At 35.8% G+C, this 18,433-nt stretch overlaps 1 protein-coding gene across 3 annotated transcripts in view; it reads right to left on the bottom strand.

The window, feature by feature from the left end:
• Zdhhc21 (zDHHC palmitoyltransferase 21) overlaps positions 1–18,433 on the bottom strand; it is a 62,343-nt gene that overhangs the window by 39,635 nt on the left and 4,275 nt on the right. Inside the window, exons 2-5 of one of the 3 annotated variants that reach the window (XM_074051832.1) lie at positions 16,731–16,879; positions 10,992–11,189; positions 8,978–9,076; positions 2,298–2,409 (exon numbers count right to left, since the gene is read on the bottom strand). In XM_074051832.1, the coding sequence (XP_073907933.1) occupies positions 2,298–2,409; positions 8,978–9,076; positions 10,992–11,145 (365 nt within the window). In that variant the 5' untranslated portion in view covers positions 11,146–11,189; positions 16,731–16,879. Of the gene's footprint in view, positions 1–2,297; positions 2,410–8,977; positions 9,077–10,991; positions 11,190–14,296; positions 15,399–16,730; positions 16,880–18,433 lie in introns of those variants that run through there. The other 2 variants (XM_074051834.1, XM_074051833.1) reach the window with 2 other exon arrangements.

Raw genomic sequence — 18,433 nt, 5'->3', positions numbered from 1 at the left:
ATTTGGAATTCTCCCTATGAATCACCCCTGTACAATGGATATATCCTAAATTATTTTTAAAAAATGCTCCTTAACAGATGTCCCATCCTTCCTGTCCCTATTGGGAAACAATTACTATGATAACAGTACTCTTAACCAGGGAACTTTGAGGACTAACTGTTCAACCTACATGGTATCTTTTTACAACAGTTAAACTATTTTGAAAGAATGATCAGAGCTAAAAATACAGAAAACTTTGAGGCAATCTGAGATTTGACTTCTAAATCAAAAGCCACTAAGAAGTTAAAATACTACGGACTCTAAAAACATCTTTCTCTTTGCTTCTTTGAGATTTTTAAAGATAAGGTTTTGCTTATGTAGTCCAGGCTGGCCTTGAACTTAGATCTTCTGCCTCAGATTTCAGCAGTGTACCACCTCACACAGCTTTGCTTCTAATGTATGCTGTACATTTCCCTCACTCTCTGAATATCTCAGCAGTGCTCTGTTAGGGAATTTGGTCATGAAAATTCCTACATCCATTTAGACCCTGTCTACCCTCCTTTCCAAACTTCTGATCTTTCCTATGTCCATTTCCCCTCCTTACTGATACTATGTGAAAGCAATAAGCCTGAAAAGAGACAAATCACCCCAATATCAGAATTTAGGTTAAACACTTTATTTTCTCACCAACAACCTAATCTTTATCTCTTAAACATAAACAAATATCACTAGTCTCTACAAGTATATTTTCTAGCTGATTTCTTTTAAACATCTTTAAACTATGCCATTCTTTTGCAAGGAAGCATCAATACCCAACTGCACCATGAAGATGTGTTATATTTTCAGTCAGAAAAACTATTAAAAGTGCTTTGAGTTTTTCATTGTGATTCCCACTTACCTAAACACATTTCATATAGCTTTTTAAAATCTATTGCTATTGTGATTGAAAATTATCATTGAGGTTTAGAAAACTGCTTGAGAACTAATCTGTTCAAATTCAAGGCACGTTGTTTTAACACTGCATGCCATACACTATATTATCTTGTTAAGAGATTTAAATGATTGTAAAAATTTTTTATATAGTAACAAAGTGCTTTTATTTAAAATTCCCTTTTTTTCCCCTAATCTCAGGAAATTACCTTCTGTCTACACAATCAGTTTATAGTAAAAGTCAAGTTTCTCTAAAACTTTGCTAATTTGTTTTACCATCATATTAAGTTATCAAAAATAAGGAAAACTGTAGATCAATTAGCAGTATTAAGCAAAGATAATTTCTGCTCTTCAGTCACCTTCATATAAATGCAACTAAAATTAAAGACTATTATGTAGTTAACTTTGTATACAGTGTACACATGCATGTGTACACCAACATAAATATTCATGTATGTACATATATTTATAAAGTGCTAAACCACACCAACTTAAATGTTTATATAAGATCCAAGGGTAGGAAAACAGAATTAAATACAATATCATGTTCACAGATTTTTTGACAGCTTTGAAATAAGACACAATACAGAATTCTCACACTTGTAACAAATTCTGTTTCAACAGATCTTCTTTAAATATTACAAGAGTGCCCCCTATTGACCAAAAGTATTGGCAGTTCAGCAGGAACAGCTAATTCCCACTTGCACAGACACAATGTGCAAGAAATGCTAGCACCTGTATGCAATACAATATATTTTTAACGCGGGATTATCAGAATATCTGAAATGTGTTAATCAGTAAATGAATAAGGAAAGGGGAATAAAAACAATGGGATATGCATGGTTTACACATCCCCCAATAAGAAATAATAGCTACTTTGAAGTACTTTTTGTCAGATACTGAACCAAACACTTCACATGCATTGTCTCATTTTAATATAAACACCTAGTCTTTCTGTATATTTGGATGAATGCTAATTCTTATTAATTTTCTGCTCGAATGTCTCATTACAAAAGATATAATCTCTGTGGGAAAACTACCTTGAGAACTGATAGAACTATATGATCAACTAAAGACATCCTTATTGAAAGACTTTTTTTAAAAAATGGAATAACTTTAATCTCACTTTTGTTTAAACCTGCTAAGTTCTAAGGGTGTGTGTGTGTGTCTGTGTGTGTGTGTGTGTGTGTGTGTGCTTTTTTGGTCTTTTGAAACAAAGTCTCGCTATTATTTACCTTAGTCTGGCCTTGAACTTGCAATCCTCCTGCCTCTGCCTCCCAAGTGCTGGGATTTTAAGTATACACCACCATACCCACCTGTCCTCAAATGTTTTACCAGCTGTTTTTTTTTTTTTTTTTTTTCCTGAAAGCTAATTATTCTTTACTCACCATGGACAGTGATGGTCCATTCTCCTCACACAGTGGCCACAGCGGCTGCAGTGATGCGAACGCTTTGGTCTCATCAAATTACACTTGTTACATAATTCCCAGAACTCCCTTTCTAGAATAGGAAATTAAGATCCTTTTAATGAAGGTAATAAATAGTAACAACTATTTAAAGTCAGTCTTTAATGTGTATCACTAAGAGATGTTTCTTTTTTCTGAGTGGCCAGTATAAACATCTTTGACATAAAATGTTGCCATTCTGTTTATTCTATGTATGCCTTATTTTATATGTTTCTAATTTTAAACCCCACAAAAATAAGACACTATGGTTACCATCAAAGTAAGGAACAGAAAACACCGTATTTGGGTTTTGGCAAAATCTAATGACAAAATTCCAAAGTTCAACCAAACGAAAACAGAATTTTATTCAGACAAATACACAGCAATTGTATTATCTACAAGCACTAAAGAAGAAATGGTGCTGAGGCCTGTTCAGTAGCACATGAATATGTTGAAGTCAATCTTATAAATTCACTGAGAAGACAGAAAAGGCATTTACACACACGTTCTTTTCCTGAACCATTTTTTAAATATCAGTGAATTAATGCATAGAAGCATGTTAGAGGAGATCAGATGGGTTTAGAAGGTATCAGAATAGTTTCAGAAGTGAAGGTTAGCATACATAAAGAGAAAGGCATTTGTTTTCATTATGAATTGTTCTAATCAGATCCACAAAATCATAGAAGAATCATTCTCCAAGACAAGACTAGCTTTATTATATAAAAAGTATCTTTTTAATGTTTACTGAAATGGAATTTTACAAAACTATTAAATTTTTCAGCACTTCTGTTATTACTGCCCCATAATCTCATTGAAAGTAAGGGCATGGTAAAATGACTACTTCCCATGTTCATAGTGGTATTAGTACATGCAGTGTAACCCTAGCATACAGTAGTCAGTCACTAAATGTATGAAAGTTTAAAACAAGAAAAAAAGAGAGACGAATCCTAAGTAAAAGTAAAAGAAGATAAGAGTAGATAGTACTCAATGTTCTGAAAAGATTCCCAATTTCGATTCTGTTATTTTAGTTTAATGGATGGGAATAAATAAATCAAAGTTTGTTTTCATATGACCCATGAACTAAAAAATTGTTTTTACAAGTTTAAATGATTGAAAAGATAAATAACTATGACATGTAAAAATCACATGAAATTCACATATCAGTGTCCATAAAGTTGTATTCGATACAGGCCCATTCACATTGTCTACGGCTGTTTTGTGCTACAATGGCAAAGCTGGGTTGTGACAGAAACCTGTGGCCCACAGAACTGAAACTATCACTATCAAGCCTTTACAGTAAGGAAGAGTGTGTCTAATGAAAGAGCTTGTACTAAAGGTACGATACAAGTATTTAAAATAAGAAAGACCTTTAAAAATTCAGTTCCATACACATACACAAGCATACACATGCCCTACATGTTCAGAAAACCAAGAAAGAAAATCACTACTGAAAAAAATTTAGAAATGTAATTGAATTATCATCTACAATGTTTTCACCTGCTGTGCCAAGAAAAAAAATCCATCTGCCTTAACCTATCCTGCTTACTAATAAAGCATTTTTTAGTCCCTTTCCCTTTCCTTCTTCAGGGTTTGCTCATGTCTAAATAGGACCTAGTGTCTGATACATTCTGCTGTCTGATGACTATCTATTGGGTTTTTGTACTAGCCATGTAATACTGTAAAGAAAAGGCCCATGGGAGAGAGAATCCAATTGATAACTTATGGTAGTTATAGAAAAATTAAAAGCTAACACAGATATACTTTTAGGGAGAGAAAAATCAAAGAATAAAACAAAACAGAGAAAAAGACAAACTCCATAAATGATTGAGTTATTTAACATGAGTAAATGGCATGACATTGGTTGGCCTGGACTTTTACTAATGCTATAATGCCTGAATGAATATAAAGTTATGTTTGCTTTGGTTGATGTTAGCTCGCAGAAAAAAAGGAATCATCTTCTATTTGAACCTTTTGAAAGACTCACACTTAGCCAGGCATGGTGGCACAGGAGGATCATGAGTTCCAGGCCAGGTGGGTTATATACAGCCAAACTCTGTCTCAAACAAACAACAACAACAATAACAAATATGGGGCCCTCTCTCAATTACAATATTTTAAACCACAAAGTAATGTTTTGTGGAAAAATATTACTTGAAACTATCAAAATCAACACTGGTTTGGATTCTAATCTACACTTTCTTACAGAAATGGTCATCAGTGTAGGAAATCAATGTCAATAACTCTCTTATAGATCATCTTCAAGTGGCAATATAAGGGGAAGGAAAAAAGCAAAGCTCTGAGTGGACATGTGACCCTGTTCATCAACGGCACACACATCCTTATTGCTTGATGTAAAGTATTGAGGAACAACATAAAAACATGCTATCTTTTAACTTGGAAGATTCTGTGCCCTAACACTGTGGCAAACTGCAGTTCTGTGGATCACAGAACATTGGGGTTCTGCAATACTAACAGCTTGATGCTGATATTGCTAGAAAACTGATAATAGTGACAGTTGCACAACTACAAATATATAAAAAGCTGTTGAATGGTACACTTCAAATGGGGGAATGACATGGCGTATAAATTACACTCAACAAAGCAGTTTTTCAAAAGCTAAGAACTTCAAAATGGTAAAAATTCTATTTCTAAGGTTTTATTTCATGTTTGTTATTCCAAATATGCATGTGAATAGTTTCAAAACTGCAGACCTAAGAAGTTCATTTGACTATTTCATCTACATGCTCAAAAGTTTCTAAGATCAAGCTCTGGGAATCTGCTCACAGGAAAACAGAACATTGCCTTCTACTCCACGTGCCTCACATTTAATGGTCACATGTATACTAAAGTTATTATTGGAGAAAACAGAAAGGTATGTAAAATATTTCAGAGTAATTCAATAAAAGACGGTCAGAATCACAAAAGTATTAGGGCTTTCAGTTTCCTTTTCTGAAGAACGCAGTTATATGAAACTGCTTAACCTTCAAACATTCCTGAGCAAATGTCACTATTCTATACCTTTGACATTTTAGTCATGCTATATTATTTTTCACTGTTAAATTTTTGCATTTTTTTTACTAAATTAAAATCCAAAACCATATTTACAAAAGAATCAGGTAACCAGCACCAAGAAGTACATGATAACTTCAGTCTTCCCTAGAATCATAGCAAAAGTGAGTAAAGAGCTAAAATTACTGATCTGCAAATAATCCATGCTAAAAGATGAAAGAGACCAGGCCTTGGGTTTCACCCCAGCTCTGTAACATTACAGCTGTGCATTCTAGGACAGACAGCCCACACTCCTGACCGCCCAGCCTGGCGACCTCAACTACCATGAGGATTGTGTGACATCAGACACCGAACGGCTTTAGGAACCTTAAAATACGATAAACAACTACACTTTTTCCAAGTGGGTAGTAAGGGAGTTTCCTAGACTCAGAGAAGAAAACCAGGCCAACTGTCAACTGCAACAAAATGAAATCTAAAAGTCAGCAAAGTGCCATGATGGCCTCCATCTCTAGCATCTACAATCTAGACATGACAGCAGTGGTCCCACATAGACTCAAGTCTGTAGATAATATTTTATTATTTGTTTTGTATTTACAATGCTTTTAAACTTTTTAATCAGCTGCTGACATTTTTTTTTTGAGATAGGGTCTACCTATGTACCCCAGGCTGGCCTCAAAGCCAAGGTCCTCCTACCTCAACCTCTCCAGTGCTGGGATTATAAGCACAGACCACACTTAGCAAGAGGTGGTTTTGGTTTTGCCTTTTTTTTTTTTTTTAATTTTAGTAGCATATTACAGTTGTGTAGGGGGGTACACTGTGACATTTACAAAAGTGCTTACAATATATCTAAGTTAGATTCATCCTCTCCATCTTTCTCCTTCTCCCTCTTCCCCACCTTCTTAGAGCAGTTTCAGCAGGTCTTACAGTTCCATTTTCATACATGAGTGCATAGCACTTTTACCATATTTGCTCTCCTTTCCCTTCTTCTTATGCCCTTCCACTGGTACCAACCCCCAAACAAGTCCAGTTTTATCTTCCTGTCCTTCATTTTTCAAAAAAGACATTTTTGTTTGTTTATGATGCTTATATAGGGTGACATTCATATATATGTACATATGGAAATATACCCCAAATTGGTTTGTCTCCTCCATTATTCTCTTTTCTACCTTAGTTCCCTTCTTATAGCGATTTCAACAGGTTTGAATGTTCCATATTCATTCTTGTAAAGAAAGTACATCAACCATATTCACCTTTTTTACTTCCTTCATTTACCTTCCCACTCTCATTAGAGCAAAATGATGAAATTTCTCATAAAAAATAAGATTCCCTCTTGCTATGGTTTGGGTATAGTTTGCTCCTCAAGGGTCTCTGTTGGAAGCTTGGTACCCAGCGTGGTAATATGAAAGCTGACAGAATCTTTAAGATGTGCGGCCTAGTGGGAGGTCTTTAGGTTTTGAGGGGTGCTGGCTTCAGAAGTGACTAGTCTCTTGGAGTGAGTTCTCATGAAAGCAAGTTGTTATAAATGCCCGAACCTAGCTCCATCTAGTCTTTCTCTGGCTTCCTGTTTGTCAGCATGATTGCTTGCTGCTGCACACACTAGCATCACCATTGCCATCCACCATGATGTGACACAGCCAAAATGGTCCTCACCATTCCCTTAAACCTCCTCAACTGTAAGCTAAATAAACCTCTCTTCTTCATAAGGAGCCTACCTCAGGTATTTCATTATGGTAAGACAAAACTAACTAATACAGAAAATTGGATTCTAAGAGTAGGATTGTTACCTGAAAACATGGAGTTGACTTTCAAACTGGATTTCTGACAGAATTTGGAAGGGTTTTAAGAACAGGCTAGAAAAAGTCTATAATATCAGAAACAGAGCTTTATGGGCAATTCCAGTGAAGGCTCAGAAGACAATGAGACTCAGCAATTAGTGGTAGATTAAAATGAGGGTTCTACTGGAAATTGGACTAGCGCCTCACCACAGCCTGAACCATACCATATGAACTCTTAGCATCCTAAGTTGTGAGCTAATAAGTCTTTTCTTTATAAAGTCAGCCTGCCTTGGATATTTCATTAGTATGACAAAAAGCTAACTAGAATACAGTTGTTTCTGTTTTTAAAACTTTAAGATCTAACAATCTTCCTTTCACTGATCAGCAGTGGAGTCCACAGGTATCTGACCAGCTGCAAACAAAAGAATTCATCAGAAGTGGGTCCAGAGTCAAAAAAGGCCTGCTCCTTTGTTCTGGGGCTGCTGGGATTTAGTGTTGAGGCAAATAATGCATGTGTGAAATATACTAGAGACCTCGTGGCTATGCCCTTGGGAGGAAAAAGGATTCTATACAGATTGCTGAGAACATCCTTTTCTGCCTCCACCACAAAACACATGCACACTAGTTGCTAAGTGACACTGCTAATGTTGCTCTAAGTTAATAAACTATTCAGCATCCAGAAAGGTCTACAGTTGCCTAAACATTGGGGTAATACTCCTATGTAATCTCTAAATTTGAAAGGCCAAGTAAGCCCTAAATGATGGATTTCAAAAATAATAATCAGGACTTACAGGAGGCTCAAAATGACTTGCTACTTGATCTCATTTCATTGGAATTACTGCACTGGCTCCCAAACTTTGCTACACACTAGAATCACTCGGGATCTTTCAAAAAACTCTGATACCTATGCTAATACCCAGATATTCTGATTTAATTCATATGGGGTTTGACCTGGACAGTGAGATGTTTAAAGCTCCCCAGGTAACTTTTTAACATGCAGCAACTTTGAACACCACAAAATTACTACAGAAAGTATTCTGATTCTATAACGCACTACAAAGAAATACAAATTCTCACTAGAATGAAGTGTAGAATTCTCAAAGCTTACATAGCAAATAATCAAAAGGTGAGACTCAGGAAAGAGAATAGATGGAGTTTATGCCATAGCTGGTATATAACAAAACAGCAATACATTTTCATTCTTCTTTTCTCTGTCAGTACTGGGGTTTGAAATCAGGGCCTCACACTTGCTAGACAATTGCTCTACCATTGGAGCCATGACCCCATTCCATTTTCATTCATTTTTGTGTTTGAATGGTTGAATGGTTATTATGCAAGAGGATGATTGAAATGACACCAGAATAAAAGGCTTTCAAATTTTTCATGGAATTATTACAATTTGGAGAAATGTAAATATTTACTCCAAACTACATTTACAGTATCATGAGGTAAATGGTGCCAACATGAAAAATCCTTTCTTTAATAAAAATAGAAATCTCTCAGGTAATTATATTTGATTTGACAAATATTTCTTTATACATCTAAGTGACAGAGGCTCTGCTGGAGACTAGGGATAACATACTATACAAAGAAAACCAAACAAAAAAATCTTCATCCTCATATCCTGAATGGGTGGAGGGAAAGAAACATAAACTAAGTTAGAAGGCTGGCCAGGAATGAGAGGGTGTGATGGGGACCGTGTGTGATCTTAAATACACAAGTCTAGAAAGGAGCATTTTTGTGAGCAAAGACTTAAAAGGGGTGCCCGGGGACATACAGTGCATCTGAAAGGCAGTAACTCTGCATCAGCAAAACTGCTCAGTACACACAGTATCATACCTCCATGTGGGATCTTGGGGTTCTCAGGGAGTCTTCCTGGATCCGTTATTGAGGCTCTCACTAAGGCAACCAGACAAAATATGGCAAGGCCATAGAACACTTTAAAATAAATAAATAAGCAGATTAGTCACTCGCCCTTTAAAACATTTTATCAAAAAGCATAAAGTTTAAAAAGCACATTTCAATGATCATCATGATAAATAATTTTCAAAAGATGAGATGGAAAAATCAAGAGACTAAATCATTTTACTCACAAAATAATACCACCGAGAACACTACATGAAATGTACCAACTTAAAATATTGTTTTTCATAATAAATTACAAATGCTATAAATCAGATTCTATATTAACAGTGGTTTCAAATAAACAATGGTGTAAATAAATAAATGGGCACCCTTTTAATTCATCCAAAAAAAAAAAAATATATATATATATATATATATATACATACACATACACTTTTTTTTTTAAGTGATACTGGGGTTTGAACTCAGCATCTTGCACTTGCTAGCCAAGTGCTCTACCACTTGAGTCACTCCTCCACTACTATTTTTGGTTTTAGTTATTTTTCAGATAGGGTCTGGCATTTTTGCCTGGATTGGCCTTGGACTATAATTCTCCTACCTATCCTTCCCATGTAACTGAGATTACAGGGGAGCAACACCACATTCAGCTTGTTTATTGAGATTTTGCCAGGGCTGGCCTAGACCCATGATACTCCTGATCTCTGCCTTCTGAATAGTTGGAATTACAGGCACAAGCCACTGCACACAGCCATACATGTAGTACATTGTAAAGGGCCAAAATATTCTACATTTAAAATTTTTATTAACTCTGTGCTCAATTGCCCTTTTCGACTGATCTTAAGATGCTTACTTTGAAAATACAGAATTAAGAAACTTAGCTGGCAGAGTGGCTCAACTGACAGCACACCTACCTATCAAGCACGAAGCACTGAGTTCAACCCTGAGTATCACCAAAAAAAAATAGAAAATTTGATTTTCAAAATAACCAGAAAAAAATAACAGTAAGGGGAAATTGACATTCAGTCTCCATAATTTCATATTTTAAATTAATAAGACACAAGCATTCTACTGGGGGAATGAAAGGATTAACATACTGACCATGTAGAAGGAAACAGTTTTGAGTGCTCACTCCAGGACTGATTGCATGACACTGTTCAGTTTATTTCATTTTGTTTTTGTGACAAGGCCTTGCTATGTACCTTAGGCTGCCCTCAAACTCAAAATCCTGCCTCAGCTTCTGACTGCTGGGATTACAGAGGTGTACCACCATGCCTGGTGATACAGGCCGGTTTTATTTGTATAACAGAGATTTTATTTCCTACAGTTCTTGTGAGATCAAAGTTAGGGAGAGTATACGAAAAGTATAAATGCTATGGATAGATACAATATACCATTTTGATCCGTTCTTTTAATCATAAGCAAGCCATCATCAATGGACTATAGCAGAAAAGAATTATCTGGAAGTTCAAAGCTATCACAATCAACTTCATAATCAGTGATTTTAGTATCATGAAATTCTTACCTTGCAGTAATGTACGCTATCTCTTTTCTTAAAACTTTCACATTTAAGCTAGGCACAGTGGTACATGCCTATAATCCCAGTACTCAGAAGGCTGAGGTAGGAGGATAGCAAGTTTGAAGCCAGCCTAGACTACGTAGTGAGACCCTGTCTCAAAATACCAAAAAAAAAAAGAAGTAAAAAATAAAACTTCCACGTTTGCAATTAAAATGCACACAGACACACAATTATTAGTACTGTTTTCAGTTTTTTTAACAAAATGGTCTTTATATATTTTGCAGAGCTAAAATGTAGAGGTAGCATTTTTATCTAACTGAAAATATATAATGGCTATTGTTTTTAAACTTCTATAATTTAGTAAATAACAATACTAATAGCACTACTAAAATAACAAATACAAATACATTAGAACAATCACAATGAGAAAAATCTTTACCTATATAAGAAAACAAAGACTTAGAAACTTACGTATTACTAATGCGCCTGGAATATGTCCTTCCTCATAGTGAGGAAGGATGATGATCTTGGGAATGATAGCAACATTGAATAGCCAGACACAGACAATCACAGCCAGGCAGCACCAGCCATGTGGGTCAACAACAAAGTGAATCCGGAAACCCATCGTGCAGCCCGAGAACTGCCTGTCAACCCACAAGGAAGACAGTCCTAAGAAGGAAGGAAGAAAGAAGTTACTAGCAGAAAAAAGTGTGACCAAAAACTGCATTTCTGACAACCATAAGTAACATTTACTAAGTTTTTTAAGTGAATTTCCTTTTTTAAAAAATAATAAATAGGAGAAAAACAGAAATTTCACCAAAAGCTTCAAAGGACTTCAACAGTTCCTTATGAATTGAGACTGAGAGGGCAGGCTTGCCTTTAACTTTGTCTACTAAAGTTGAAATACATGTTTGTTCTTACACCAGCAAGTTCATGTGGAAGCCTAAGAGAAATGGGGGGAGATGTCAACAAAAGACACGTATAAAAAATTAGTAGCTTCAAACCACAAGACTAAATGATGGTCACAGAGTCAAATTAGTGGTTCTCTTGAAGGGGAAACAGTGTCTGTTAACTGGAGGAACCTGAGAGACCCTCTGAAGGGCTGAATGTCTCTGTGTTGGCCTGGGTGGCACCTCGTGGGTTTGCATAAATAAACATTCACTGAGCTGTGCTTTTAAGCTTGTGCACTTTAGTTTAATTTTAAGCCATAATATTTTTTAAATCATTCTGAAAAATTTAAATGACAAATTGCTAAAAATGTTAAAATTCCTGGAATAAAGCTCCACTAATTTCATTATCATCACCTCAGGAAGCCTCATTTTTAAATGGGGCTGTCTTTTCAGTTGAGCATTAACAATCCAACAGAACTCCAAATGACAGACAACCTCCATGTGCATGAAGAAACTTCCATACGTGTGACAACGATAAAGTGACTTACAGGATGTCCAGACTTTAGTAAATACAACTCATAAAGCTTAAACAATAAGTACTGTTTAAGGTTCAGGGCATCTTTCACATAAAATATAATGGCAGAATAATAAAATAGGACGTGATTCTCCAACCTGTAAGCAAACTAGCATCAACCTGGGAGTTTAAAAAAAAAAGGTACATTCCCAGACCATATTTCAGAACTACTAAATCATAATTCTTCATAAAGCTAAAAACCAGTAAGATGCTCTCCAGATGCCTGATATGGCTGACTGCTACCTAGGAACCACTAATCCACTGAACTTCACACCAACATCATGCTCAAGAAGTATTCACTGGGCCTCTGCTATGTACTAGTCACTCCCTAGACACTGTAGATACAACTGAAGAAGACAAGGCCTTTCCTTAAAGATACTAACAGACTAAGGGGAAAAAGAGTCATATAGAAGGTTTCGTATAATATGCCAAGTTCCAGATTTGGGGACAAGCTTCTAGGAAGAGCATAGAAGATGGGTAGAGTAAAATCAGGACTCAATCAAGACTTCCTGTAAAATGTGAAAACTGAGCTCTGTCTAAAAAGTAGAAGTTATCCAATCAAAGAAAAGTAAAACAAGATTGCCAACAGAAGGAACAGCAAGGAAGTATGTGAAGGTAAAAACTGTAGGAGGTATACAAACAGCTGTCCCAAATTACAAGGCTTTCTGTGGACAGTGGCTGGGGACAATGCAGGGGTATGTCATTAAAGGGAGGCTAAGACTTCATTCAAAGACACAGAAAAGCTGCCAAGGCAGGAGGTGAGCATGAGAAGACTTGCATTTTTTCTTGTTTTGTTTTGTTTGCAGTACTGGAGTTTGAACTCAGGGACTACACCTTGAGCCACTCCACCAGCTCTTTTTGTGTGATGGGTGTTTTCGAGATAGGGTCTTGTGAACTATAAGCCGGGTGGCAGGAGCACATACCTGTAATCCTAGCTACTCAGGAAGTAGAAATCAAGAGGATCGTGGTTCTTAGACACCGTGGGCAAATAGTTCATGAGACCCTATCTTGAACATCTGTATTTTAAATAAGTTATTGAAGCTAAAGACAGACCAGTGAGGCTAAGAGAACACAAAAGCCCAAATTAGTTTTCAGAGAATGGATCAATTGAAGAAAAAGTCAGCATCAAACAATGAGTCTTACTAATTGACTTGACATTAGGAGTCACTGAGGAGAGTCACAGGTGACTCCCCAACTTCCCACTTATATCCTTAACTGTTTCATTCTAAGAATAATTAATCTTCATCTGAATAGCCTTGGGCACCATCCACTAGAGGCCTTGCCAATGCTCATGGAAACTAAGAAAGATGGAGAAACACTTGATTTTAAAGCAACCGCCCACCTCTCATCCCTAGATCCTGAGAACTACTGGGGCAACAGAAAACAAGACAACTCCAATACAATGCCACTCAAAGACTGAAGTTCGATATGCTCCAAATTAAGATTTGTATAAGAATTCTACAATAGGAGCAGTGCCTCAGCTTTTAAAAAAGTACAAGTTGAACATTGTTACCTTTTAAGTAGAAATAAAAAGGCAGATCAGTAAGTGAGGACAGTCAGAAGATATAAAGCATGCTGTGTAATTTACTAGGTATCATTACTTAAAAAACTAAAGAACATGAATTCAAATGGAAAGCTGATAGATCACTAACAAGAAATATTCTAAAGAATGCTAATTTTTTTCTTTTCAGTCATTTTTGCTATTGTTGTTTGTTTGTTTTGATACAGGGCTTCACTGTGTTACCTGGGCTGCCCTCAAACTTGAAATCCTCCTGCCTCAGCCTCCCTAGTACTGAAATTACAAATGTGTGCCCAGCAAGAAGGTTAATTTTTCACAGCCTTGCTAATTATCAAGTGCTAAAAGAAATGACAGAAGGCTCTGTTTTCTCAAACAGAGCCATGCTCAAAATTATTATTTCAATTAAGTTTCAGTTCTATTGAGGACTAAAAACAGAATATAAAGTTCAATAATTACATAGCATAGAGCAATTTCATTACTCATTTCTATTAACTTTAGAAAAGAGAAAGGCATACAAGCCAACACAGCAAGTGGGAAAACTATCAAATACTCATTCATTTTTTGAATTCTCATTTTATTCCTCGGCCAGAAAACAACACATTTTTCTTATTGCCAAAAGGTCCCTCACAACAGATACACTACGGTGAAAAGGATCATTGAAAATGTGTCTGTTTATCCTAAATGAAAAGATACAGATGATAAGTTCTAAAAGAACAAGTATCCCCAAGGAAGAGTAAGAATAGAAAAATTAAAACAATGACCAAGAAAGATGCTAAATATTTCAAGTAAATACCTGATCAGTACAAACTAGTGCCTCATGATCCTTACAGTGGTGGTACAGAAGAAAACAGTGGTCTTCCAAGAGCTCCAAATCAGAGGACAATTACGAGCGCGTTAGCTGGGAGAGGCGACAGGATGGCTCCACTCAGGTACTATCTAGCAGGTGTGGCAGACGGCTGAGCAGAAGTCTTACACATCCCGAGGAGCAACCCAGCTGAGCACAGTGGTGCTGCTCAGGCTCCAGGGCGGCATTTGTAAATCTCCAGCTAACTTTCATTAGCTAGAGATTCCGACACACTAATTTGTATATTAAATGGTGAGCTCATAGCTCAAACTTTGATGTGACTACTGGAGGTACTGGTACCTCCACATTTTTTAAGATTGCTATCTGGTAACTATACTTGAGTGCTGTGACTAGCTTCATAAGGATGTAAATTGCTACAGCACAAACTTTTTCAAAGAAAGCCCTAGTAAACTATACTGAGTAAATATTTATGATGCTTAAATTATTCTGATGGGTCTCAACCTTTCCTTTTTTGCCTTTTCAGACAATTGTATTTCAGTACACATTTTCCTAAGGAAGAGTAAGTCACCATGAAAAGAAAATAACACAAAACCGCCATATGACAAGAAAACTTTAATACCAGAAAGTAAATTTTAGAGTCATAAAGATTAGCCAAAATAATTAACAGGAAATCTAGATAAACATACATCTCTAAGCTTAGTTTTAAATGACTCTCCACCTCAGCCAAAGCAGTTTTATTACCATGGTATGAATATGAAAGTCATATTCCATCACTTGTTCCTCCTGTCTGAAATGTCCTGACCACTCTACTTACTCTTTAAATTTAACTCATAATTCAAAGTCAATTTGACTCTCACTCGATATCTGAAATTTTTTCTGGCACTTCAATTCACAGTGATTTCTCTTTCTCTTCAAAATTTCAACAAAAAGCAAACTACTGGAAGAAAACAGCAAGTGATTTTAAAAGTTTGGAATGAGGATGGCATTCACAACCAAGACCAGAAAGCCATAAGTTTAAATTTCTGAGTCCAAAACAAAATTCAAAGACAAAGCATGCCTGAAAAAACATTACAACATATGACTGATAAGTAATTATATAAAAAGGCAATTCACAAACAGAAAAAACAATCCAATGGCTAATCATTACTAAACAGGTCAATACGAAATAACTAAGCACATTTCTCATCCATTTCACTGAAAAACTTTTGGAAAAACAGATATATATCCAATGCTAACAGAAAATTCTCACATATTACTGATGTGCATGTACTGACACAGTCACTTAGAAGGGTATTTTGACAGTATCTATCAAAATGTAAAAACCTTTTACCTAGGAGTTATTTTTAGTAATACCTATGAAAGTACTCATGAAACCATGCAAGTGTATATATACAAAGATGTACAAAGATACAGCACTCTTTGTTTTTTTTTTTGTTTTTTTTTTTCATTTTTCTTTTATTATTTATATGTGCATACAAGGCTTGGTTTATTTCTCCCCCCTGCCCCCACCCCCTCCCTTACCACCCACTCCACTCCCTCCTGCTCCCCCCCTCAATACCCAGCAGAAACTATTTTGCCCTTATCTCTAATTTTGTTGTAGAGAGAGTATAAGCAATAATAGGAAGGAACAAGGGGTTTTGTACAGCACTCTTTGGAATCATAAAAATATTGTACCATTTAACAGTTCACAAGAAGAGGAGAATGCTAAAATGACTGCAATTTGGGGGAGTGGAAGAGAAAAAGGAGACAGTCTAGATCTGCATGTGACTACCTATAATCTACTGCTGAGTGAATAAAGCAAGTTACATAGACAAACACAAAATCTATGATGGGGAATTTTAATAGTGATGTTTCTGGTGGGGAAGGGATAAAGACAGAAGGAGCACATGGGAATTTTCTGCAGTGCACACAATGGGCTATATTTCAATATGGAGTCTGAGTTATACAAGTGGGTGAATTTGTCAAAACTCAGACACTTAAGCTCAGTACATTTCATGGTATATAAATGAACCTTAAATAAGCAAAACTGTAAAACAATATTGATCTCTATGATATGTACACTGAAGTACGGTGTAAGGGGAGCAACCGACATCTACAATTTGCTTTGAGATGAATCCAAAATCTAATAATAAAGTTGAATGATGGACAGACAGAGGAGTAGGTGATGAAGTTCAGTAACATATTATTTACAGAATCTATGTAATAGGTATTCAGATGTTACAATATAAAATTCATTTCCATGCTTCTGTATAAGGTTTTTTTCAAAATGAATGTTGGGGGAAGCAAGTTGTAGAATAGTTTCTATAATATAATTAGAAAAAACACTAATGAACAACTACCTGCCTCTAAACATTGCAGTCTAAGGATACTACGCCACGTAAATCAGAAACATATTCCCATGTAAAATCAAATGCAAACTTACCACTTGCAGATTCACTGAGATATCCTGTGATTTTTCTGGTACTTGCATTTAGATGTTTTATCTTGATTCATTCTTTTTTTTTCTCTCTCTCTCTCTAACTACATCCCACCAAATAGATCTCTCTTTCAGTTACAGTTCTTCAGAAGCACCTATTAATGGTTTAAGAAATAAAGATCTCTCACAAAGGTAAAATATTGTAAGCAACTAAACAGTCTACCTGTGAAAATACCAAGTACAAAAGTTTTAAATTCAGAAATAAGAGAAAATGAACCTCATTCTGTGCTTTCATGTTCCATTCATCCCCCTAGACTTTGCATTCTCTTACCATAATACAGGAAAACTCTCTTTTGAAATCATCCAATTCCCATAAAATCAAATTAACATCATATTTTCAGCATTTGAGCTTCACTTAACTTCCTTGACCCCAAATCACAAAATAGCAACAGATTCTGAGATCACTCTGTGGGAGAATACAGCATAATATATATCAAGACGTAAGGCTAGAAGTATCTAATCACACTTAGATATAATGCATGTGGATATATAATACATTCAATGTATGACACATAATACCCGTCAAAGCCACCAGTCAATTGGAAGCAAAGGGCAGATTCTAAGATGGTGCCAAGTTTCTGGCTTAGGGACTAAGTGAAGGTTGTACCACTCTTCAACACAGGAAAGACAACTCGAGATATAGATTTGTTCAGCATACTGCTTAGCACTGCAACAGCAAACTAATACATGATGACGCTATGAAAAGTACGTCAGAGTCATTATCACTGCACTTCCAGGCCCCTTTATAAATTTAGTGAAACCAACAAACACACAAACTACCACTTATATTTTTCCCAGGGTCAATTTTTCTATGGTCTATGATAAATTGTCAAGTACCATTTCTTTCAACTCTAAGTTTTTAACCTAATTTAAAGTAGTCTCCTTGGCTGTACCTAGCTTCTTAGGGACAAAATATAGTATGACAAAGTTAAGGAGATGCTACCCAGATGACAAATGAAAAATTATTTTTCCAGAAAAAATTCCAAACAGAATTTAATGTGGTACAACAAAATGTTCTGAAACACATCCAAAGTCATAAGGCTACTAAGACTCTGACTCCGAGGGCGGCTTCCTAATATTTCAACAAAACAGGAGTTTCTGTCAGTAACTTCATTAGGTAATAGCACAGGCCAATCACCCATGAGTCAAATCCCAGTCACTCATTGGCTTAAAATCAAGAAAAATCTCACTTTACATTTACAGGTGATACATTGAGGAGAAAGCATCCAAAGTCATTAACACTGTCGCTGACACTATGGAATCAAAGTTCATCTATGTGGTATAAAAGTTAGATCCAACAATTCAAAACATTAGGGGATGACAAAATCCCAAAGTTTCAGAACAAAATGCCATTGAACATTTTTAACACTGTTATTTCCTAAAGAATTCTATCAGCAATTCGCAGGATAAGTTTTCAAACAACCACAAAAATTCTTTTCTCGAGGGTAAAGAGAAAACAGATACTATAACAAATGAATACATGATATTTAAAACACTTTGCAGTCAAAAAATTTAGAAAAAAGTTACAGTCATCTATTGTTAAGCATACTCAAATAGCTATAACTTTATAGCTATTTGAATTTTGACTTTATTCTGCTCTGAAAAGTGGCTAATCATGACAGTTACCTGAAACATCAGAGTCTAGCTAC

Source organism: Castor canadensis, chromosome 13 (genome assembly GCF_047511655.1).
Source record: "Castor canadensis chromosome 13, mCasCan1.hap1v2, whole genome shotgun sequence".
Taxonomy (NCBI): domain Eukaryota; kingdom Metazoa; phylum Chordata; class Mammalia; order Rodentia; family Castoridae; genus Castor; species Castor canadensis.
The sequence above is the reverse complement of the archived record's forward strand: the minus strand, read 5'-3'. Positions and strand labels throughout refer to the sequence as shown.